The following is a 26,060-nucleotide window of genomic DNA, read 5'->3' as shown; positions in this document are numbered from 1 at the left end:
TCTCAGCAACATGTTGTGGGGTCCTCCTATATGAACATACCTGCACAAGACAAAGACAGGACAGTCAATATTCCTGGTTCCTGCACTTGCATGCAGGAAATTGTTTACACTAGTGTGCCCCACATCCCTCAAGAACATCTACTGATATTTGTCCTAAATCCCGTCTGCTCCCAGCACATCCTAGCTGGAGCAGCCACTGAAATGTAACAGCAGAAGGGGGAATCATGCTAGTGTGAGTTCCTGTTCTGCATTCCTAGTGGAAGAAAGAGGCTCAAACATCTCTTTGTCCCACAAATGAGCAGAGCAAGCTGTTAGGCAGGTTGAATGACTGTAAGCAAAACAAGTACTCCCTTAACATGTTCAGCAACTTCAGGAAGAACACATGGAGGATGCACAGGACAGCCCTAAACACCTGAAGAAAGGGCAGCAGTTATAAAAAACTCACCACAGGAGTCTGGAAAGAATCAATATAGATATTAATACGCAACTGCCCCATCACAGTGCAGGAGGCCAGGCAGCCCCCAGCACTGGTGAGTGACTCTCCTTTTGCAGGCAGAGGAGAGATGGATACTTCACAAGCACAGCATAACTGCCTAAGCAGCAGAGCCTCCCACTCACTCATGAGGAGCCTCAGGGTCTTTGCTATGTTCTTGCCAACTTTCCCAGATTCCTGTGTAAGCTTCTGCCCTCTCCTTGACTTCTCAGACCTTCAGGAAAAGACAAGCAGTGCTGTGGGCCAGGCTGTGCAGACACAATATGCCCAAAAGATAGTGATATTGCTCCTCAAGGCACGCTGCAGAGTGGTAGGAGTACCATCACCCATGCTCCTGGGAGAGGTGTTAACCAAGCCTTCAAACACCAAAGTCAAGCCTGATGCAGCACTGTTCAGCAGGAAGCACAGGGCACAGGTTTAGCACAGGGTCTTGTGGAGAAAAGAGCAAAAAAGTCTCAATTAGAGTTTATTTATTATACAAGAAGACAACAGAGGTGAAACAAAGGGGAGCAAATGTGAAGAGGCAGATGGGAAGGGCAGGAGCTTATACAGGGGAATATCTACTAAGAAATTAGCTGCCACCAGCCTCATAAACCCCTACCCTACCTCCCCATGTACTAGGTTAAAACCACAAACACCTGCACTGGGGCCTGAAAAGCAGGAGAACATCACAACAAATGTATTCATGGCACAACTCTATTAGCAGAAGAGTTAGAAAGACGCTCAGTAATTTCTAGGTGTTAACAAACATTTAAGACTCCCAACACTGGTATTTTCATCTTCCTGGAAGGAAGCACACACAGTCCAGTTTTGGAGCTCCAGATGGGCAACCAATTGCTTGGCATACCTGAAGAGGGGATCAGCAAACTCCTCCAAATGCCCGGGCAGTACTCCAGCACATCTCCGGATGCAGACCACTGCTGCAAGATTAAGCTGGTAGAAGTTGCCTGCAGCAGGTCTATATTGATCTGAATTTCTGAAAGAAGACCCCTCTGCAGGCTTTTGGAAGCAGGCGAGTGGAAAAACATGACTGGGTCACAGGGTGTCATGGTATGGCTCCCACTCCTCCTCAGGGGTGTCATGCAGTGGCATACATCACAGGGACAATGATTGCAGAACCAGTCACCATCCCCTCCCAGCCGACGCTTCTCCTCCCACAGCTTTGCTGTTCTTCATTCACTCTACTCCATTTAAAGCTCTGGTTGGAAAATTGCTCTTCCTCAGCCTCCAGTTTCTGCTTACCTTATTTGCCAGCCAAAGGCAGGGCAAGTGAGGCAGGTCAGTGATCAAGTCCAACTGCTGTGTCAGGAGTAGCAGTTCTGACCCAAGGGCTTGGTGTAGTGGAAGCATGACTGAAAACTTCACTTTGTGGAAGGTGAGGATGGGAGGCAGAAATCTTGGAAGTGGTAACTGCACTCTAATAGGGCTTATGCACGTGGACAGTACAGAAAACGTGAAGCTCATTGTGAATGCCTGTGCTAAGAGCACTTCAGCTGTTTGAAGAAGCAGGAGAAACCCATTAGATATAAATACCAAAAGGCAGTGTAAATATCCAAGCAGAAATGACACAGAAAGACATTTAACCACCTAAAATACAGAGGAGGCATTGAAGGGGATCAGATGACTCCCCACAGCCTCCAAATGTCTCAGAACATCAGCCTGAAGCAAGAGACTTCCCAAGTTTGTCCCTGTGGGAAAAACCTAACACCTACTCTCCCTCTGGTGCAAGACAGCAGAGAAGGAAGGGAAGACATTGAGCACTGACCCTTCTTTTCTGCTCACAGACACAAGAAAGCCAAGATCTAGCTGAAATAATGGGTGCTTCCCAGAGGCTCATGTCTCTTGTTTTTAAGACACCTGGGAAAGTTGGGGGAGCAAGTCCTTTGGAATCATAAAGCAATGTCCAAATTCCACATGTGAGACAGGAGACCAGGCTGCATGATAAAGTGCTCACCACGGCTCCTTACTGCATATATTCACTTAAAATACAGTAAGTGTTCCCCAGCTGATGCTCCGAGACTGTTTTCAGGAATGCCAAGAGCATAAACACAAAACTGTCCATAACCAAAACACTTTCAGTTATTCTTTCTGCAAAACCTTGAACACAGGTAAGGATGGGCTGTACAATGTTTGGTTAAACACTCCCGTGCTCTGTCACAGTGGGAACAGTGCTGTACGCAGCAATCGCTTTTAACAGGAAATCATTGCTGCTTGCAAGGTGCACATTTTGCTACTGGAAATGTACCCTCTCTCAAGGACTCTAAATCTGGTTGTAAAGATGTCTTATATAAAGATATTGGTAATGGCATGTTTTGAGCCTATTGGCACGCACCTCTCAAGGGTAAAGGAGGTCATATTCTACATCCAAATCCTGTTTCCAGATAACTAATGGCTGGGAAGTAAAGTCCTCCCTTGCCCTAAGTAGGCTCCGGTGTATTTTTCTTCTCTAACAGATTACCCTTTTAATTCACAGACAGTTTCTGCCTTATTCTTTTAACAGGCCCCACACATTTCTGTCCAAAACACACCCCGACTGCTGGCTCAGCTTTGCCACTGTGGGGTGGTTGAAGGCATTTCATGGAACAAGGAGAGCCATGATTATAGGTCTTTATTCTCATATTAATAAAAAGTGCAAAAGCAGATGCCAATCTGGCACCATGATTTCTGGAGCCTCCTGCTCATAAACACAGGAAAGGGCTCCATTTTGACCATGTGGCTATCCCATATTCACAGTACAAAAGGACTGTCATCTCCAGACTAGTGGTGCCACCAATTCTCCCAGCTTGCTGGCTCCACAGCATCAGCACCACAGACATGACACAACCACTGACCTGCACACAGGTTGGATGGTGGTGGACTCCCTGTGTTCCCATGGCATGGATAACAAGTCCAGGTTTAAATTACATAGCAGGAAAGGGGTTAAAGTTTAAATAACTGTTTTGTATATGAATTAATGTATGTAGCTTTGAGCCAAAATATCTACCATTAATTTTTCCACCTATTTCAGGAGCAGTAAGATACACAAAGTAAAGTTTATTTTGGTACTTGGTATACTTCACTCTCATTAAAAATAAATTAATCAGCAAATTCCTACACAGCTCAGCCTTCTTTTATGTAAATACAACCCAGCTGTAATGAATTACAAGGTGTTATTATCTCACACACACTGTATAATACTTCACACATAAGAAGTTTCTCTGCTTAGCTCAGCTTTCAACAAAAGCATCTTAAATAAACTGCAAGCAAGTTGTTTGGTCTGTAATGTTTTCACAGAGAAGGGATACACCTCACACAGAGAGGGTTTCTTTACATGACTCATTTTATAACAAGTTAAACTGAGGAAGTTCGCCTTGGAAAAAAAAAAAGAAGGGAACAAAATGTCTTTTTTATACACAGAAGGCTCCCTAAGAGAAGATTTAAAGAAATAAAAAATGCAAGGCAGCATTTGGGAGCCTATATTCTGCATCCCGCTGCTTTTTACACAGAGAAGGGATGTCAAATATTCCCCAAAACACACAATATGAAGCAAGCCGCTTCAGAAGGAAGAACAGTCACAGCCAGGCACAGTCACGCTTTCACCACATTACGGAATCACAAACTAAGGATTAATTTCCAAATTGAGGATTATCACCTTGGACTTTTGTTTAATAGTTTTATTAGGGATAAGTCCTGATATTACAGGGCTTATCATAAGTGCAAACAGAAAACACACACACATCAGTTTTACCCAGACTGACATTTATTATTGATTAGGGGTTTAGAGAGGAGAGAAATGAAAACTTTCAACCCTGACCTGGAAGTATCCTGGTGAACCATCCACCTACTCAGCACACATCAGCCCCTACCCATTTCATCATTGGAGCTCTTGCTCCTATAATTACTACGCTGGCATAAGCTGCCTGCACAGCCAGATCACTTGGGGTTGATAGGTCCAGACTTGGGATGGAGGATTGCATAGCCCTGTCCCATTGAGAGCCATGGACAAAACCAGGCATGTTCTTTTCCTAAAGAAATTCGTAGACCAGAACTCTAAAAAGAATATGGAAATATCAGCAAGGTAGACTGAAATACCAATTACTTTAAGGAGCTTTTAGTGACAGCTCAGCCCTGGTTTGGATTTTATTCTCATTAAGATGCTGGAGTCAGAGAGGATTACTGGGACTGTGCATTATCCTTTGCATCCTCCTATCCTTGTGCAACACAGCAGAGAGTTCTTAAAAAGGGTTTTCACAGAAAACCTTTCAGAATCTTTTAAAGCAACTCTTAACTCCACTAAAGCAAAAATGGAACACTCCATCCTGATATCAGGCTTTTAAAATACATTAACATCTAATATGCAAAGCTCAGACTTGCATTCACAACCATTCAGTGAGCAGAGGAACACTATTGTGCCTCTAGGCAGCAGCTTTCAAACATGGCAAAGGACAGAACTGTCTTCTTAAAGAAGACAGAAATGTCTTCTTAAGATAATTCTAAGTCATGGTAAAATACCTGGTTTCCTAAAGACAGAAGGCAGGTCTTTCGGTTTGTCAGCAAGGACCACTCAGTGCCATAAAACGGACAGAGGTTCTCAAATGAACTAGCATTTATTTGCAGGTGAACAGTCAGAAAAGCATGGCTGTCCAGTTTGGTACTGAGGCACCACGGGTAGGACATCTAATTAAATACTGCCTTTCCAACAGCAGATTTTCCTCCTGACTCCACAGCCTCAGCCCAGTCCCATTTCAAGCATGCTTCCCAAGCTGATCTGACAATCTGATAGAGATGTCAGGCACTCAGAGTCCTTCATCATTGTAAACAGGGGACAGGGGCTTGAGGATGCTGCGGGCATTGCTCTCCACAAGCGGCCGCCAGCTCACCTCACCCGTCAGCAGCAGATCCTCCCCACTCAGCGCGTCCAGGTGCTGCATCTGCAAGGACAAGGAGTTAGTGCAAGGTGCCCCATCACTCCTTAAGTGCTACACAAACAGGCTGGTTTCCAGAAATGAAGCACAAAAAGGAGAGTTTAACATACTTAGTCATTTGTGTGAGACCTGAAAAGATAATATGTTTCAGTCTTAAGAGTCAGGGAAAGGCTGAGATAAGTATCTGCAGATCCACTGGAGTTAACTGCATAAGGTCTTCTACTAATATCTTACCTAATGCTTCCTCTGAAAGTTTGGCAACAGGACAAAGAGAAGACACGCAAAGCTAACATGAGTCATTTTATCTCCCCAGCACTTAATTCAGGTGACACACTGATAGTACCATCATCTACCTGGAGTGCTCTTATAGAAGTGGTTTCACACAGATCAAGGCTTTGCATGACAGAAAAAAAGAAGCCTGACCAGCAGGGAACACTTGAGATTTGTAATATGAAAGCCCATGAGGTGGAGGAGATGAACATGGAATGAACACTCATTCTTGCAATACAAGAAATACTTGGGATCAAATTAAATTTCAAGGTGCAATGTAAGCAAAATAAAGAGATCCCTCTTGTCACACAGCACAGAGTTAACTTACTGCCACAGGACACTGTAAAGGGGGAAGGGAGAGGAAGTCCATCGAAGGATAGTAAAAGATAAAACCACCACCTCTGGTTCAGGAAGTCTGTAAACACTGGTTGCCAGGAGAGCTGACCCTCCAAGTACAGATGCTTGCCCTGTTACTATAGCCTTCTCTGGTAACCCCTAATAGCCACTGTTAAAGACAGGTTCATCAAGAAGCTATGGGAAAGACCTGGTACACAATGCTGACCAGGAACCAAAGATAATCTGACAAGGAGTTTCTCAACAGAGGAAGGAATACACTGGTGGTCACAGCAGGTCAGACCTAAGCACTATATCCTGTTTCTGACAGTCCAGAATTCCCCAGTTAAGTACAATGCATGCATACAATGTTATTCTCCTTGTTTATTTTCTCTTCCTCTCAAAATCTGTTAGGTCAGGAATTTTGAGCCTGAAGTGGTTGTTGTGGATTTAATAGCCGTGTACAGGTTTATCTCCCATAGCCCTTGCCAGTGGCTTTGGAACCCATGTGCCACTGTACCATTCCAAATAACCCACGGCAATGTTATGTCCCTACATTCCTGTATCAGTGAACAGCCTTTCCTTGCTCACCTTTCACATGCCTTCAAGATTTCCCAAAGCTGGCTCATATTCTTCCTCAGCTGTTTCTCAGGCAGGGAATCTTATTCATTTGTTAATGGAGAAGCTGTTTCATGTCCTCTTTACTGCTCTTCCCTGAGCCTTCCTCAGTTCAGTTTTTATAGTCAGAACCCAATCCATACACATTATTCAAGATTACAAGAGTCCCATCTGATCTTTTAAGAAGTGGCATGAAAACACTATTTTACTCTCTATTCCTTCCTCAGTAATTCTGAGCATGTTTCACTTCTTTTTTTAAACACTACAGGGTGCCGAGCTGACATTTTGATAATTGCGATCTCAAGGACTCATTCCTGTGTGGTAACAGACAGTTCAGAGCCCATCAGTATATATGTAAAGCTGGGAATGTTTTTCTCAAGTGCACCACTTTAGAGTTGTCTACAGGAATGACCCGTATTCACAAGAAGCAGTGCTGATTCTTCCCCAGTGTGCCACATTCACCTGCATGACCACTGTTTCCTACTGAACTGCTGACAGCTTCTGTCCTATCCTTTGTTTGCCTGTACAGAAGTGCAAGAAATTCCCCATTTGGCAGCAAACTGTCCCAAAGTACATAATTCTGTGTTTGCTCCCTGCCAATCCTCACTTTTAAACTTTCCTTTACCTCACTGATATTAAGCATCAGCAACCTTAAGCATTATGTTGTCTGTCCCTCCTGAGAAGCCCTCTGGCATTCCAAAAGCATCCCTTACAAAGTTCAGCCCTTTACTTCCCATACCATTTTCTCAGACACACACTGAAATATTTTCTCTTCAAATCTCTATCTGAATATAGTATTGGAAACATTAAAGAGAATGTTCGTGTGGAGGTTCTGGTCTCCATTTCCCTGTCCAACAGCCTACACACTTCCTCCAGAACCTCTCCCAGCCCTTTTCTGTCTTTGGTACCTACTTGGTACCCACTCCTACCACATTTCCTAGAAACCTGGTTCACAAACCTCCCAAAGGTTGACAGAACAAACACTACTTAGTAGAGCTTCTTCCAGGAAATAACTGAAACATAATAACTCTGGAAAACAAAACCTCTTTTACTTATTTCCCACAAATATCATCAGGAGACTTTCAAACTCTGCATGCCATTTCATTATGAAGAGGATCCCAACTCTGAAACATCAATTATAACTCTACAACAAGTTGCAGCCCATTTCTGACATATTTTGTCAAACCCTCCACAGCACAAGTCCAGAAAAATATAAGCAAGATTGCTTTTAATATTCCCTGTATTTCTCTGCAGCCGTTTTTCATCAAAATGCAGTAAGTATCAGCCTGGTTTTGTATTTTTACTTTTTTTCTCCTTAAAAATAATCACTGAATATAAAGATCAGTTATGAGAACCGAGCTACATAGTATGCAAGCAATAAAAATAAATAGTTAATATTCTAACCAGGAGAATGTAGAGAAGTTGCACTGTGAACTGCAGCGTACCTGTTTGCGCACGTACTCTACAAGTAACTCCAGATGCCGAGGGTCCTCACAGTTCTTGTTAAAGAGGTTTCTCCAAAGAGCTGCTGCCAGAACATGATCATCAGACAAGATTCCCTAAAGGAAATATGGAGGGAGATTAAAAACTGCATGTGAAGAGGATCTGAACACAAGACAACCCCATTACTCTACTTGGCAACTGACAATATGAGCTGTCCCAAAGCCCACAGCTGCTATGGGCTGTTATGTATGAAAAGGCATCAGCATCACTTGTTCCCAGAATGGAAGAACAATCCCAGCCTTAAATTAATTTACAGAGCAGCCTGTAACAGATATTCTGGCAAGTTAATTTGGAAAACAAACTGGGTCAGGGTACTCCTAGTGTATTTTTCTAATGTACATTTCTACGTTATGAAATCTTAATCATAACAATTTTGGACTTACAGAGCAGACAGCACCACCTCACAGAACTGGGTGAAGCCCACTGCACTTGGAAAAGAAAAACTGAAGGATGCAGAAACATATTCAGGACTTTGCTATTTTGCCTTGCTTTTCTATTTTGCATTTTACATGAGAAGGAGAGAAGTCCTCCAGGTCAAGAACTACCTAGACTTTTCCATTTAAATCTAGTATTAAATTTGGCTTATGCAAGAATCACATCCATGAGCACTTTTATTCCCTCCCACTTTTATTGTCTTTTTAGGTCATGTGGTGCTATCACCATAGTCTCATCTATCCAGTCTTTTGCTGACACATTTGCCAAAGCACGAGAGGATTTTAAACATTCAGTTAAAAACAAAAACTGTCAACATTTGTCTTTAATTAGACATTTTTTATCCAAAGAGTGTCAACAAAAAGAGAAAAGATGACAGACACAGGCAGACAAATCTTGGCTATGCTTAAAACTAAAGACTTGCATCCATTACACTATCCACAACTCTATGAAGTTTACATGTATAAGATATTAATAATGCAAGCAATACAAATAATTTCACATCTGACTAAGACCACTAAGAGCAACACTCACAAAAGAAAAAAATAACTACTAAAAGAGATGATGTAATTGTATTATCTTCTCGAAAGCCCTGCAGACGCTTGTCACAATGGTGCCTTTGCCCCCCATATTATGAGATGCTTCGTACAAATACCCTCTCTTAGAGACTCCCTGTAAATACTCTCTTTGCTTTCAAAGCATAGCTGAGAACAACAGCATTCAGAGGGAGGAAATGATCTACTGATGGTCAAGCAGTGACAGTGAAGCAGTATAAAGAACATCCCTCTTTCCATGTCCCACAATTTAAATCAATTTGTTGTGTGCTTTCTTTCTTTCTTCTTAAAAGCACTTTAATTCAAGGTGTAAGATGATCACAGTAACTATGAAGTCTGTTTCCATAACATAACATTTCTCCAAAGATACGTATGGCAAACGTTTTGCCCATCTGAGTATTCAGTAATTCAGTATTTCATCTGAGTATTTCCCATCTAATTCAATTGTGAATTAGATGGTCTACTTGTTCTTGCACATTCTCTAAAAACATCTTACCTCATCATATCCAAACAGAGCTGCATAGAAATTTTCTACCATACTTCTCATATCTTGCTTTAGAACAACAGAGTTAATCTGAAAAATAAACCAGAAAACCATCTATATAGGCTCTAAAGAGGAGGTGATGACAAAATAGTATCAGTTTCATTCTGAGCAGTCAAAAAACAGTACCTTGGCCCACATAGGTTAGGATTTGGCTGTAAGGAACAATGTTAGTGCAGTCAAACATTTTAGAACAAGACACAATACAGCTCTGTTAGTTCTGTACTTCATGAAAGTCAGTGTTACTCTGGATGTATGAATGGCAGAAAACCCCTCAGCCAACAGCACTGACATATAACTACATGAGCAGAGAAAAACTGCAGCTGGGGATGGAGCAAAGGCAAGGCTGTCCTTTCAGTGGCAGCACAGGCTAAGATAATGAAGACTTCTCTGTACTTCAACTATTGAGCAGGTCTTGCAGACCTTGATTCGCTCTTAGAAACTCTTTCTTCTTTACAGAAACTTTTTCTCTAAAGCACGGACTCCAGAGCTGGATGTGCTATTACAGAGAAAGTCCTATAACACTGAAGGTGAAGGCACCATCCCTACCACCACTTCTTCCTCACTTGTCAATAGTGATTTCCTCATTCAGGAATAACATGAATTCTGTTTCATCTCACTAGAAGCTCAGACGTACTAGTTTTTTACTATGACTAAATTTCTTTCAGAGTGTGTGATGATCCAGGTACTTCTGCTTATGTTGTGACTCAGTCAAGTTCCACACTGACTTTTAACTCAATTTAACAGCTGCTTAAATATTTGGTGGTTTGGCCTAAGCCACCCATTAGCTTGCAGAACTGATCCCCTGGGAGCTTAAGCCAGAACCAAGAGAGATCAATAGCTAGGTCCAGAGTGATGGCTGAAATAACTCACATGCATCTCCCTCATATGAACTATTTAGTCCTTTTGCCTGTACTTTTTAATTTGATCCACAAAATGATTTAATAAACAGCTTCTCTCCTGAAGGTTTTGACAGGTAAAGCTGCTTCTTTGTATTGACTCTTTGGAGAGATCTAAGAGATATTAAGCATTTCTTTTCTACAGATCTTGCATATAGGTTAGATATTAGGAAGCTCATCCTGTGAGCATGGTGAAATACTGGCACAGGGTGCCCAGAAAAGCTGTGGCTGCCCCATCCGTGACAGTATTCAAGGCCAGGTTGGACAGGGCTTGGAGCAACCTGCGCTAGTGGAAGGTGTCCTTGCCCGTGGAAGGTGTCCTTGCCCATGGCAGGGGGTTGGAACTGGATGAGCTTTAAGGTCCCTTCCAACACAAACCACTCTGTGATTCTATGCTCTTCAAAAGGCAAGGGTAATTATTTCCATACCTGCACACCACTCACATATAAGACTGCATCTTGGAGACAGGTTTTACAAAAAAGAAAACTGCAAGCAGGAACACAGGGTAGGACATCAGTTCTAAACGGAATAATCCTTGCTGTCTTTGGTGCACAGCTTGTTACACTTATAACAGCACGAACCACATGTCCTAAACAGCTTCTTAGTATCCTTAACAGTACTCACCTTAGTAATTATGCAACAGCTTTTCGATCAAAATGTGTTGGTTTTTGCCACTCTAGCAAATCTCCTGTTCAAATAGTCTTCCATTAAACCACTGCCTTTTTTCATCTGTTGATTTTTATAGAAATGCATATAGTGCAAACACAAGGAAAATTCCTTTTATGTCAGTTACTCATATTTTTCCATTAATATAAACTATTAAAATTCATGCAGCTCTTTTACAGGCTCTCAAGATTTGGAGACTCGTTATTACGGACTGTTGAAAAAAAAGAACTAACCATAAGAAATCAGAGGGTTAAATGATGACTGCAACTTCTGTAATGACTTAATTAAATTTTTATGGAGTACATAAACTATGATGTCATTTCTACCCAACCATGCTCAAACTTTCTCTGCATGTCAGAGATCGTGGTTTTTCTCAATAGAACGTACTTCTAAATAAGCTGCACTTCTACAGCTCTAATAAGGGGGAGCAGGTCTCATGTAACACACTCAATAAATTATCCTTCCATTTTAAACAAACAAATTCCATGAGTTATTATATATTTGCCACGCACTTTTTATGACATAATAAAAATGTTACCTCAAGGATTACTTAACACATACTACAAATGTTACAGCAGGCAACTGCAAGGGGCAAAGAAAACAAATAGTCCCATTACAGAGACAAGTCCTGGACTATACATCCCCAGGGAAGCAGCTTTCTCTACTAAAAGCTAAGAGCAGCTTTAAGTTAGCAAGAAATAGACTGATGAAGGAGATAACCAAGTTGTACAAACATGGCAATAAATGCATCTTAAAAGACAACCAGTTTAAAATAGAAAATATGACTTTGGGGATGGAGCACTATCTTAGGCAATAAAATTACATTTAAAGGAATATTGCAATTTCTGAAGAATACAACCACCAGTGGTTAAACAAAAACATTGTAGGAAAAAATTCTTTATGAAACAGGCCAAATGAGTAAATCTAAATCAGCATTTGTTGCAAATGATTCCTCTCTTTAAGCTTGTTCATGTTTTTACCACTGGCAAGGGTCAGGATCTGGTTGGTTCTGACTCTGCTGACTCTTTTGTTATTAAGTAAAAAACCTGCTAGACAATTCCAAGTAAGTAACTGCTAACATCACCACAACCAGCAACATGTGGAGCTCTTCTAGGGACTGAGCCTCTTTGCCTTCTTTGGAACAACCCATTGTAGAGCTGTCACCAGAATAAATGTATATACCATCACCTAAACTGACACATAGAACTATCTTAGCTCAAAATAATGAATACATTTTTGGTACATCACACATTTATAAGACCTTTTGAAAAAGGGAATGTACAGCTAACCTAGCTTCCTTCTACATGTCACAACTTTTCACTGAAAGACTCCATGATGTCCCACTCTGCTGCAAGACAACTACAGCACATGACTACTGCACTTGCATTATAATGCCAAAGTAAGAAACCTCATCTTCAGCCTCAATGAGTTCAATACACATCATTTGACAGCCAACTGGTGAGACTTCTGCTGTATCAGACAACTTAAAATATCAAGTCTCAGTTAAGGGTTTGATTCTAACAAAATCATAAAATCACAGAGTGGTCTGGGTTGGAAGGGACCTTAAAGCTCATCCAGTTCCAACCCCTGCCACGGGCAGGGACACCTTCCACTGGAGCAGCTTGCTCCAAGCCCCTGTGTCCAACCTGGCCTTGAACACTGCCAGGGATGGGGCAGCCACAGCTTCTCTGGGCAGCCTGTGTCAGTGCCTCAGCACCCTCACAGGGAAGAGCTTCTGCCTAAAAGCTCATCTCAGTCTCCTCTCTGTCAGGTTAAAGCCATTCCCCTTGGCCTGTCCCTACAAGCCCTTGTTCAAAGCCCCTCTCCAGGGATGGGGTATTCTAGGAATTTCTAGGAAAGTAAGAGCATACTGCTGAACATGTTGGAAAATATCTATCGGCACAGCCTTTAAAGTGAAAGCTGCTATAGGATTAGTCCATATTAATGCCTCTTGTTACATCAAGAGCATTCTTTTGTAATGAATCTCCTCCTTATCCCCATGTCCCATGCTTTGGCTTATACGGCAGAGAAGTCTCAGCATGCACAAACTGGGAAACATTGCCCTAATGCATTCTACCTCCAAAGAGGCATCCAGCCCACGGGATCAGCTTAGAACCAGCACACAGAGTAAAGATCATCCCTGTGGAGCAGGGACATTGGATCATCAACTGCTTCACTCGACAAATGTGTTCCTGACAGACCACACTAAATGCTAGTGTAGACATAGCTGTGATGTCCACGGGCTACACTATTTGAAAGCACTTTAACAGGAGTTTCTTTCTGTTACAGCTTTTGCCAACATGTGTTGCACCCTTAAGCTACTTTAACACATTAATCCATCCATAGACTATAAAGGCAGAAGGGGCACTTCTAACTGCACCTTGTACAAAAGCTAGTCACAGTATCACAGATGAATTGAATTGAATTTCATGCAGCAATTCCTCTCTTTACGCCATAAGTTATGGTTGAATTAGATTTTTTTATGAAGAGATTTCAACCAGAAGAAATGATTAAATCATAGAACCTGACCCTCTGCATATCGCAGACCATTACATTTCACTGAGTTCCCTCTGTACTACGCTCAGTAAATTGTGTTTGGCTAAAGCATATCACCCTCACAGTTGAACATGTGTCTCTCATTTTGGATTTGAATTTTCTGGCTTAAGTTTCCACCTCCTCATTCTCGTTATACCATTCCTGCAAGAATAAAAAACCTCTTTTGTACAATGTATTTGCTCCTGTACCTGTACGCAGCAGATGTGTCAGCACAGTCACCTTTGCACATTAAGATTAGAATCTTTAAGGTTATGCTTCCATTAGGTGCACTGACACTACATCATCAGTGCACTCCTGGAGTGGTTGAAGTTGTAACAGCAAAATAGTGTTTTATGCTGATAACAGCAAAAATTAATCCATCTCATGTGCAAAACAAGTTACACAGGTAGGAGTATACTAGTTATGACTGAGTCTACTCTGGGACTTCTGTTAGCCATGCTGCCATAACCATCAATGGCTCCTACTGACACTGGTTTTGCTTTCTGGGGAATTCAGTATCAGCAGAACTTCCTGAAGGAGATACAGGACAAATCTTTCATTATAAAAAACATCACCCCTCAAACATTTAGGCTTCTTTAACCACCTTCTCTCAAGCTGCATTTGGAAAGAATGACTTATAATATATAGTTTGTGTTAGTTATAAATTATATATAACCACATGCGGCTATATATGGGCTTTTAAAGGGTTCGCTGCCCTCTTAATAAATGCACATGACGTTAAATGGGAAAACCTGTATAGAGCCCTTTTATTTCCTCCAATAACATAATTATTACTGTAGCTAGGATCAAAAAGATTAAATTAATAAAACAGATTAAAAATATCTCTGTAGCAAAGTGCCAAAAAGGAGAGTTCCTTCGGGCAACCTCAGAGTTGGAAACGACAAAGATACTGCAGAGATTATTTTTCCAACCTGCATTTTTGAGTCTTATTAATCACTCTGTTCCTTTGTCTGCAAACTGGCTACAGTGGTGAGTCCCCATCTACCTTAGAATATTAACTTTTCTGATAAATTCTCTGATTTTCTCATTCAATATAAGTAATTTTGTAATGCCCCTCAGTAGAGAATTAACTTCAGAGAATTGGCTTTAAAGTTTTCTTCAGTGTTCAGTGACAACCCACTTTGACATAGTATTAACCCAGACAAAAGCTACACGTTAGCCTGCATCAGAACCAGTTCCTGCTGTAATCTTCAATCCATAAAAGCAACATCAAATTTTTGCAAGCTCTGTTGCCTTCATAACAACTGCATAATCATCAATAACACTCCTTAGAGCATGTTTATATGAAGCAGACAAAGAAAAGCAAGTTATACAACATTAGCTACATACTCCAGCAAAACCAGATGGTCACCCCTAGCTGGCTAGTATCAAGGAAATGAGATAGGTTTCTATCTTAAAGTCTATTAATTTGGAAACTCTGCCACGGTAACAGGTAAGAGATTCAGAGTAGATCCCAGCACAATCCTCACTGTATTAAATATATCTTTCTCTGTAGTACGTGACTGGCAGAGCCCATCGACAACCTCTCAAGAGAAAGATCAGGGAAAAGAAGTCAAACCTCTGAGCTCTCCACCTAGTCCTGCTGACTCTCTGTAAGAATGAGCTGCTGTAGAAGGGTTTTCCTGCAATGCCTCTTTTAAAATACTACTTGCTAAAAGCCTAAAACTGCTCATGACCATGTTTCTAAACACACCAGAATCAAGAATTAAGGCTGATAAACTGAAAGGAAGTCGCATAACTAAATTTAAAAGAGGCACTTGACAGCAGTGAAGATAAATGATTCAGGGAGATACTCACCATGAGCACATAGACAAATCCTGTAAAACTCTGTCTCTCTACTGAGAGAAACCTCCGTAACTGTCAGGAAGTCACACACAAGAAACACTGCACTGGATCAGACCTAAGGGTCCACCTAACACGGCATCTTGCCTTCAACAGTAGGCAGGTACACTGAAAAGTATGAAGACTACAAGCTGATACACACTTTCTCCAAGTATTCTCCCAACCAAGTTCAGGTCAGGACAACCCTCAACCGCTGATATTTGTTCAGTGAACCTTCTGCATCCACAACATGCTTCAGCAAGTACCCTGGTCTGCTACCCACATGAGAACCATCACCTCCTCTTTGTTTCTTCTGAAATCGCCTTCTGCTAGTTCCATCTGGTGGCTCAGTTTTTGCACTGGAGGAGGCAGTGAATACATACCGCTCCATCACCTCAGGATTCTGAGCGCATCATATGCCCTGTGACATGATCTGCCCATAGAAAAAGACTTCAGATAACTTAATAAAAGTCAAGAGCAACAAAATCACTAGGATCATAAAGTATTAAATGAAATAAAACATATTAGATAACATTTAATAGGACTGCAAAGCCATGAAAGGTGGTATCCACTTTGAAAAGTATTTCAGCAGAACCAGGTAAGTACAAATCAGTAGGAAATACAATAATAAATTAAAAGAACAACCACAGATACTGATGACAAGTAATACCCAGTGCTGATAAAGGTACCAATACACTAGAACAATGTGCACACGTTTAGCAGCTACAGTTCTAGAAATGGATCTTAAAAGAGATACAGATCAACAAGCAGCAGTGAACAAAAACTAATACATTTTAGGAATTATTATGAAAGGAATATAGAACAAAAGAGGAACCCTATTCTGCCATAAATCCCTTAAGTCCTCACATATAAAATGATGTAGATATTTATTACTTTTAGCCTCAGAACACATCCAAAATAAATCGAAGACACAGAGAAGATGCGAAGGTGATGAGACACATGAAGAAACACTAGGTATATTCACAAAAAAATGAGGAGGAAGATGATGGAGAGGTAAAATCATGAGTGGTATCAAGCAGGTAAGTAAGGAATTATTGCTCACTGTTTCTCATAAAAAAATATGCAGAAAACAAGCTGGTGAAATGACCAAATAATACTTTAAAAATAAAAGTACTTTCTCATACAACACAATGAAGTGCCAGAAGTCATTGCCACAGGACATTAAAGAGCAAAAAATATGAAAGGGGTAAAAAAGGCACATTCATAAGAGGATTCTGTTAGTAGATACTAAATACGATGGTCCCCACACAACTCTCATATTACTCGTTAGTGAATGGCAAGAAAATGGACAATACTGATCCACAGTCCTGCTTCTTACACTTTTTCCCAAATTCTCTGGTCATTGCTAGAAATAAGACACTGGATCTTCATCTGACATGAGAAAATGTTCTGTTTTGTTCATTTCTTGCTGATCTTTGCAGATATTGACTGGTATCTCTTCTCCCTGTGTATTTCTTCCTGCCCTGACTTACAGCAAGACAGCCACAGCTCCTCAGATGACCCTGGGTACCAGTCATCAGGTCACTTCCCTGACCTGATAGGAGTTTCACCTGAACTATGCTAAGGCAAATCAAGAACACTGCTACCTTTACCATAGGCTTTTAGTAACCTCAGGGGAAGAGGCTACATTTTATGTAAAAATAAGAGCAAAAATGATCCTGCGCATACCAAACAGATCATCCTCCCCCTAGGGGGGAAAGAAAATAATTTAAAAATTCTTTCTTCAAGAATCTGGGACCAGAACAAGTTTCTGTTGGATAGGAACAGCAAGTCACCCATCCAAAAAAGCAAGCCACTTCTCCTCTCCTAAAAAATTCTTCACAAAAAAGGCTATTTCATTTCAAAATGAAGTGACAATTGCTCGAGTTCATCAGCAACTCCACTGCAATCAGTCAGCTTAATCCCTGATGCTAACATCTAGTACTGCTACAATTTCTCTTCAGTGAATAAGACCAGGACAAATGCAAATCCTCAGTCTTACTATCTCATTTTACACTCATTCCTACAGCGCCTCGCAGACTGGCTGATCTGTGTTTGCTCCATCAGACTTGCCACTATTTCCTAGCAGAGCCCTGTTCCTACGTGACCTGTGTGACATTCTCCCATCAGTTCCACATTTGGGTAGAATTCTTAATTTGAAGTCACATTGCTTTCACCTTCTACCAATATTCTGCACCTTCTGGTTTCAATCAGAAGCTGAGAAAACCCCGATTTCCCCAAGCACTCCTCCTCCCCAGGGCTTCAAACACACACATGCCACAGAATAGTTAACAGTTAAATATTTTCTTGCCAATATTTTAAGAGTGCAGAAGGTTCCAAATTGCTGGTAAAATAAACAATGCCAGACTGTGAAAACTCCTGCCTGCCATATACTCTGATGTTAACAAGAGTTTCTTTATTACTGTGACCTTTCAGAAGCAAACGAGAATTATTTCTCTACCCTAGTTCTGCCCTCAAGTAAAAGGCAAAGGAGGAAAGCAAAGCATGAAAAAGCTGCATGGTAAGATACTGGGGCTTTTCCATCTTACTTCTGTGTTTCATTCAGACTTGATGCTGCTGTGAATAAATAAACTTCCAGAAGATACTAAAAGCACGGGCAAGGAGTTTCAGAAGCCCAAAATTTCCTTACATGCTGTTTCCCGAATAGCACAGATTAAGCCTACATATGGGCCACCTTCCCCCTTGCGAGTACATAATACACCAGGAAATACAAAAGGGCAAATTTAAGATGCTCTCAATGAGACACATTATTTTCAAGCTCCTCAGTCCATGGCTCTGTCCTCTGGGGCTTTAGTCAAGGAATTACAGCAATTACAGGGTCTCTGCCATTTCCTCACTTTTAAAAAATGAAGTCTTCAAATAGCATCCACAGCCAGAAGGAATTGCCAGCATTTCCAGAATGAAGGAGACAAATGACTGTATAGTTCACGTGACAGCCCCTAAATCCACTGGTGATTCACATGCCTGCCAGCCTTCTGTTGCCTACCACATGTATTTGCTGTTATGGAGTCCGTGCCCAAGTCACATGAAAACCAATTCACAGTATCACAGTATCACAGTATGTTAGAGATTGGAAGGGACCTCAAAAGATCATCTAGTCCAATCCCCCATTCAAGTCCCCAATTCAGACCAGTGTTGCTCATTTCACATATAAAGGCTGTATTGACCCCTATCTTCCATTCATGAGATCTCTACCAGTAGCTGAGCCTCCCTTTTCATGTACTTGCGAAGGCCATCTGAGCAACTTAAAAATCAACATGATGTATGCTTTGCTAGCAACAAATAACAATCTCTAAGATCAGGTATGCTGTATTTTGGTCAAATCTTTTAACCTTCTGTATTATTTCCTGCCCTTTGGATACAGAAACAACATTTAAGTTGCTAGAGAAGTGAAATGATAATTAACAAGTTAATACAGGCTGAGATACAGCAAGTGAAATACAGCTGAGATACAGCATGACTACAAAGAGAAGAGGAAGACACAACAACAGACAAGGGAATAGAAAGAATCTATTGAGATTCCTAAATCAGAATGGAAAACACAAAAACACAGCAGTTTGCCTAGATGTGTACAAAAGGATCACATGTTGCTGCTTATACTGAATTAGTAAAAGAAATGAAAGCAGGCAAGCATGAAAGTGAGCACTGGAATCATTGAATGTATTGCATTTGAACTTCCTGATCATTATCATTTATTCATGCTCTTCTAACCAGGCAGCAGGACTAAGAGATAACAAGACTCATTACTAAATACCATAGCTTTACACATATAACCTTGATGAAGATCCTATTAGCCTGAACGCCTTGGATGTCACAGAGGAAACAGAGAAATGATTTTGTCTTGCACACTGTGCCTCTTTCCTGGAAACAATCACAATTTAGCCTGTAAAGTTGCACTCATGTTTTGTTCTTGGAAACAAAGCAATACAACAAACTTATTAATCCTTCCTCAAAATAAAGATAAGAGAGGAAATCCCAAGTACCAAACAAACCCCTGCAGCACACCCGCACTGTATCAGAACCTTAACTGATGCTCATGCTGTTGACTTCCAAGACAGGCAGGCACCAAAGCCATAAAGAAGAGTTGAATTATTCACTCCTAAAGAGGAAGTAAAAGATATCAGTGACATTTTACCAGCAGTGAAAAGCACAAGCAACAGTATGATTAAAATGTATTGGGAACAACTCAGAACCTCACAATGGTTTGTTTGATTACTCTGTTTTAGAAAAGAATCTGGCCTTGGTATTTTTTCTGTATTTACAAAGGAGCTTAAAAGTGCATTCATGTTTTCACTGCAGCAGCTTGGAGTTGTCAAGAAACAACTACAACCACAACCTGAGATACCTTGCTCCCAAGAGTCTCAAAAGGCTTAGCCAAGCAGACCAGCGGAGCTCAGTTGAGGAATTCTGGGGCAAACTCCAAAAGGATGGCAAGCTGACAATGTAGAAGTCCAAAATATCTAGCATAACAACAGGTAACTTAATCCTATACTGTCTGCAGGCAAATCAGAAACTGGATCATAAGCGATACCCAAAGCAACACAGGTGACAACATCAGTGCTACCCATTCTCACTGAGCCTGGAGCCTGCAGCGGGTTCCCTAAGGATCATTTCCGTTTCCCACACCATCTCTATACTGTCAACATATAAATTATGCAATAATTTCATTGTTCAACATTCGAATTTTGGAAACTACACTATGCTCTGGAGAGTTTGAAGGACACAGGGCAGCTCTTAACACCTACAGGCACTGCATGGTAAAATTGACTTTAGCATGCGAGTCCCACAGGTTTCACATGAACGTGGGGATTAATGAGAAAGAGATTTCTAGATAAGGTGCTATAAGGGAGCTTCCAGTGTACTTCTTGCAGGCAACAAAGCAGACCAAGGATACGACCTTCCAGTAACAGGATCCAACACATCTGGGACATTTAAATGGATTTTTTAATGTCAGACTCCACAGAAAACCGGGGCAGGCCAGCTGAAAAGAACCCAAGCATATATTATACTTTGATTTCAACAGCAGGCATCCTTGGCACATCCCAAACATGCCTATATTTCATGCAGCCAGGTGGTGTAAGTTCCATGGGTGCTGGTTCTAGAACAACTACATGAAAATAACGTTTCAAACCATGCCCTGGAAAGGCTGAATTTGCATCACCATGCATCCTGTTTATTCCAGATATTATCACAGTCAAGGTATTTCAAGGTAACATTCTATATACATGCATTTTCCTGCATATTTAAGTTATTAAGACTTCCAGAATCAAATGAACCCAATTTACTCTGGAACAGTACCTGACATTATCCATTTATGAAATGACAAAATACTGAAAACTTGCTGGGAGCCTTTGAGCTCTTCGAGGGTTGACAAATTATTTCTTTTGTGATGTTCATAAGACACTAAGTTCAGTTAAAACAAATCATACAGCATCTGGTATCCCAGTAAGCAAACAAAACAAAAAAAAAGGCACAAAACCACACACAGCATTTTTGTATCTCTACTTCAGAAAGTTTTGCTTCTTTTCTAAAAAACAGATCAGTAGAAACTGGTGAGATTTTATATAAAATGTTTTCTAAATAGTAATTTAAAAATTCATATCATTTTTCTCCTTAAGAATGTCCAAGTTATACATTTCCAAAGATACATAAATAATTTGAAACTAAAACTTTTCCTTTTTAAGTTTTATAGGGTTTTTAAAATCCTTTTTCAACTGTACTAAACACTATCCTCTTATATCCCAATTGGTTTCCTCAAACAAAATCACTACCTCCTCCATAATTTTTTGCTTCAGTACACTCTGTCCATCTCGACTCCCCCTCCACTGCACTGCCAGAACACTGTACACACTCTCCATCTGCCCCAGCTCAGAGCCTTAGAATCACGGAATGGTTTGGGCTGGAAAGGACTTTAAGATCATCTAGTTCCAACCACCTGCCATGGGCAGGGACATCTCACCCCAGACCATGTTACCCAAGGCCCTGTCCAACCCGGCCTTGAACACTGCCATCTCTCCCATGATAATGTAGTTTCTGTCCTGTGCACCCCAAATTGACTCTGTGCTTCCCATCAGAATTTGGATACAGGCCTGAAAACAACCTTCTTCCCCCCGAGTATTCAAGTACAGTAGCTTCCCACTGCAGGTGAAGCAACTTCAATAGCTCAAGTCATACAAAGATCAAGTTCTATTTTGAAATTTACATCCTGCCCTCTCGTCTTCTAAAGCCATTCAACAATCTCCCTTGTCTCACTCTGATTTCTGAGTCTTTAGTTAAAAGTGTCTACATAAGAATAGTTTAAACTGCACTATATCAAGGTTAGGAAGTTCTGTAGCCACTGTAAGGTAAAATGGCATTTTTTAATCACCTGAAGTCTTCCAATTGTGAAGAAAGAAAATGGTGTTTAAGTTCACAGAGCTCAATTCTGCTCTTGATTACACTGATGTGAACCACATTATTGGTTCTGATGGCATTACTTCAGATGCCATGTAACTGAGCAAATTATGGGTCACTGTATATAAACAGCTCTAGCTAAAAGTATAACAAAGACTGTATTGTGCTATGCACAGCAGAGCCAATAAACAAATTCGAAAGACACCTAGATGTGTTACTGGAAAAAAAGGGGGCAGGGGTCTAAGTGGTCCAGTGGGAACACAGGGAAGTGAGATTAAGATAAATTAAACCAGGTTTGGCACTCTGGGCTTGACAGAGTTCTTATCTCTTTTGCAGATTTTAGAACATGTATGGTTGCAAAATGAATTGTTCTTTTGCACTGAAAAAACCATACTCGTTTCAGAAGCAGAATCACAGACTGGCTTGGGTTGGAAAGGACCTTAAAATAATCTAGTTCCTATCCCCCTGCCATGGGCAGGGATGCCTCTCCCTAGACCACAAATGCCACAAAACACAAGACTAACACTGTGAAAATGAGCCTACAACAATTTACAGGTGTTTGAATAAAGCCCAATAGATCTTTCTAAGACAGCACTGGATTTGCACCCAGGAGTATTAGATTGGGGCTCTTGGAAGAGAAGGAGGAGGGTGGGGAAGGGGTGTTGGTTTTTTGGTGTTTGGCTAGGGTGGGGTTGGTTGTCTTTTCTAACCTTATATCTATACTGTCCCATTATCAGCTGAAATCTTGTGCCAGAGTAGTCCAGCACCTCCAAGTCTCTGTGCTCAACTCTGCAGCTTCATTTAAGGGTATTAAAATACACTTAAACTTGTAGCAAGTGCTTTTATGTACACAGTTACTAAAACACAATACTTAGGTCAGTGAGGTTAATAGGTTGCTGAAGAACTCTGTTAGAAATTGCTGCTATTTGTCTTCCTAAGTGAATTCCCTTCACAAAGTGATGAGGCAGCTGCCAGTTTGCACAGTACAAATCCATGCCCTGCAAGCCACGAGGTGGAGATCTCTGGCAAAGCAGGATCCAAAGGAAGTCTTTTACCCAGCCTAATGTTACTATTAACACTTTGAGCCATTGCACCAAGCCAATTTTTCTGTTTGTTTTTAAAGTTTGATAGAAATGTCACTAGTGGAAAAATTAAGTAAAGAGCACTGGTTAGCCACAGAACTGGACACACCTGGCTGCAAACCCACCCAAAGAAACTGACTTCATTAGTACTAGGGACAGCAGAGTAAAATTTATATCTGAAATATGCCTGCACCAGTAGAATTTGCTGAGGCCACAGGCTCTCGCTGTGTTTTTACAGCTGTGTCAAGTTTGGGTTTCTGACTCTTGCCGACATTCAGGAGTGCTGAAGGAGCTCAGGCTAACAGGTCCCAAAACTTTGTAGCTGAGATCTAGATCTCAGCACTTTTAACAACCAGGTTTTGAAATAATACAAACTCCCTTTGGAGTTGGAGCTGATGTAAATGAGTAGTTAAAATGCCTCACATTCTGTCACTTTCGGCTCCAATGAACTTGTGTATTTAAGAGCAAATGGTATATTTTAATAAACCATCAATATCAATTCAGGAATATAGTATCCATTTTCTGCATCAAGCATTGGAACTGTTGCTACATATGGAAACGAGCTGAAGAACTGCAGCTTTGTCAACAAGTTAAACTAACTGCATCCAACCAGCAGTTTCATATGCGTGCTCTGTCACTTATACCACAATACAGGAATGTACCAATCAGAGTTAAATATTGACCTTTGATACCTTGCATGAGAAAATAGCAGGGAGTGGCATTTCCTAATCTCCTAAGTGCTATGCAGATGATAACTTAGTGCCCTAAGAGCATTCAGTAAAGTTTCTTTCTATTGAACTTACTTCTGAGAAAAGCTCAGATTCTGAAATTTGAAAGCATTAATAGAGGAATATTAATGCCATCTTTTTATCTATTATTCTTATCTGGATATATTTAAATGTCTTCTTTTGGAGGTAGAATATATACTGACTGAAGGACTAAATTACTGAAAATAAATACACATATACCTCGATCAGCTCACAAACCCTTTCTCATTACTTCAGCTTCATTTTAACAGAACCATTAGTGATAAATAGAATTACAGAATCATAGAATGGCCAAGGCTGGAAAGAACCCTAAGTCATCCAGTTCCAACCCCCTGCAATGGGCAGGGACACCTACTGCTAGACCAGGTCCAACTTGGCCTTGAACACTGCCAAATACATCAAGATTAGTATGTAGAACCTAACACAAAGGGTAACTGCCCTTTACTTATCACTTAAAACTCTGTGCAACTACTAAAGCTGAGATGTGAGATAGAGTTCAATCAGGGTATGTCTATGTGAAGGGGAAGAAAGTAAGTGAAAAAGAGTGAATAAACATGGAAAAAGCAGGAACTGCCCATGCAGGAGCATGGGTGAAGTGGTATATTAAGCCAGGATCACTCTAATACCAAGGAGGGAAAATAAAGCAGTGGTAAGGAGCGAGGGAACAGCTAACCTGTTCAAACATCAGTACATTAACATACAATAAATACTACTAAAGAGACAAAAAAGTTCATTCATCTTGACAAAAATAATGACTGAAAGATTAGGAATAATTAAAAGATGAAAAAAATATTACTAAAAGATTCTGAAAGCCCTGTGCCTGCCAAACACGATGGGTAGGGAACAGTCCTCATTTCCAAGTTGACAGTCTCAGAAAGGTCACTATGCTTTCATACACACCCTTAGTGCCCAGTCTAGTTTGCTGTTACCTCAGGAGTTCACATTCTCTCACAAGGAGTCTCATTGTAATCAATGGGCCTCTGTGCAGCTAAACTATATTAAATATACACACAGATGTAACTGTTTTTGAAATCAAGCCTTTAAACGCGGACATATTTCTTTTAAGCATCAGCTACTGCCACATAAAAGCTATGTGAACACTAGGTTACTGTCCAAAGTATATTACAGGAATTATATTATTGCAAACTAAGCATGCTTGTTATTACAAACAAAGATTGTGAAATTGAAACTCAGGGATAAACTGAAAAGATGTCTAACCTGCCAAGGCTAAGAATGAATGGCATTCAAACAACTTAAGATCTCCTTGAAGTTGCATCATACAGCAACTGTGTCATTATAATATGCATGCACTTACATCTGAGGTGCCAGACTGGATAAAAACAATAAGGACACTGGTGTTTGGGGGTTTTTTTATACTTTGGGGAATTTTAGGGAGCAATGGAAGATTTAGTTTGCAGAAATGGAAACCCTGGGCTTTCCTTTACAAAGAACTGACTGCAAAGCACTATTTTTCCCTTGAAGTTTACCAAAGCATCCTCAAGAGACCTGTACCTGTACCTGGCTATGAAAACTATCAACTATCTCCTACTTTGTCCTGGTTTTGGCTGGCATAGAGTTAATTTTCTTCCTGACTCTGCACTGTCTTCTCTGAATACTATCACCAGCACAAGGTTGAAGAAACACACCTAGAGACTTTAAGGCCAGAACAACCATTACAACTAGGTAGCATAAACCTTCTCAGACTGGGCCAAAAAAACCCCAACCTTGTACTTCCTTCAAACTTGCGAACGAACCATCCTTGGAGCTGCCCTCCTCATGATGCTTCTTTCATGATAAAGACCAGGGATACTAAGAATCCAAAATGAAAAATAAACTCATGACTAGTTACAATAATGTTACAATAAAAACCTCGTCCCTTAACTTTCCTTTTACTCATCATCCTATACACAGAAGAAACTCAAAGGTCTGCTGGAATTACTTAATTTGCAGTTATACATTTGGCACCAGCCATTTTTCTCCCTACCTCAGCTGATGCATTATCCCTGTCCACAAATGCCCATTCTGTTATAGCAGCATCCATTTCTGCAATCATATGGCAAACCACATGGAAAATTAGTTACTTTCAGAGAAATCAGTATCTTCATCCAGGCCAGTGCAGCTTAAGAAACAAGGTCAGTGGCTCAAGACAACAGGCAGTACAGCTGCAAGAATGTGTGGTCAGGAGAAAGGGCTACATGTATCAGCTT

General features: G+C 40.7%; 1 protein-coding gene across 3 annotated transcripts in view; it reads right to left on the bottom strand.

The window, feature by feature from the left end:
* Positions 1-4,758: 4,758 nt before the first annotated feature.
* The window catches only part of UQCC1 (ubiquinol-cytochrome c reductase complex assembly factor 1), a 39,929-nt gene continuing 18,627 nt past the window's right edge, over positions 4,759-26,060 (bottom strand). For all 3 annotated transcript variants that reach the window (XM_080627774.1, XM_080627775.1, XM_080627773.1), the window contains exons 8-10: positions 9,604-9,681; positions 8,064-8,177; positions 4,759-5,403 (exon numbers count right to left, since the gene is read on the bottom strand). In XM_080627774.1, the coding sequence (XP_080483900.1) occupies positions 5,269-5,403; positions 8,064-8,177; positions 9,604-9,681 (327 nt within the window). In that variant the 3' untranslated portion in view covers positions 4,759-5,268. The remainder of the gene's footprint in view (positions 5,404-8,063; positions 8,178-9,603; positions 9,682-26,060) is intronic.

Source organism: Psittacula echo (assembly GCF_963264785.1).
Source record: "Psittacula echo genome assembly, chromosome: 12".
In the NCBI taxonomy this organism is placed as follows: Eukaryota; Metazoa; Chordata; class Aves; order Psittaciformes; family Psittacidae; genus Psittacula; species Psittacula echo.
This window is presented reverse-complemented; position numbering and strand designations above follow the sequence as displayed.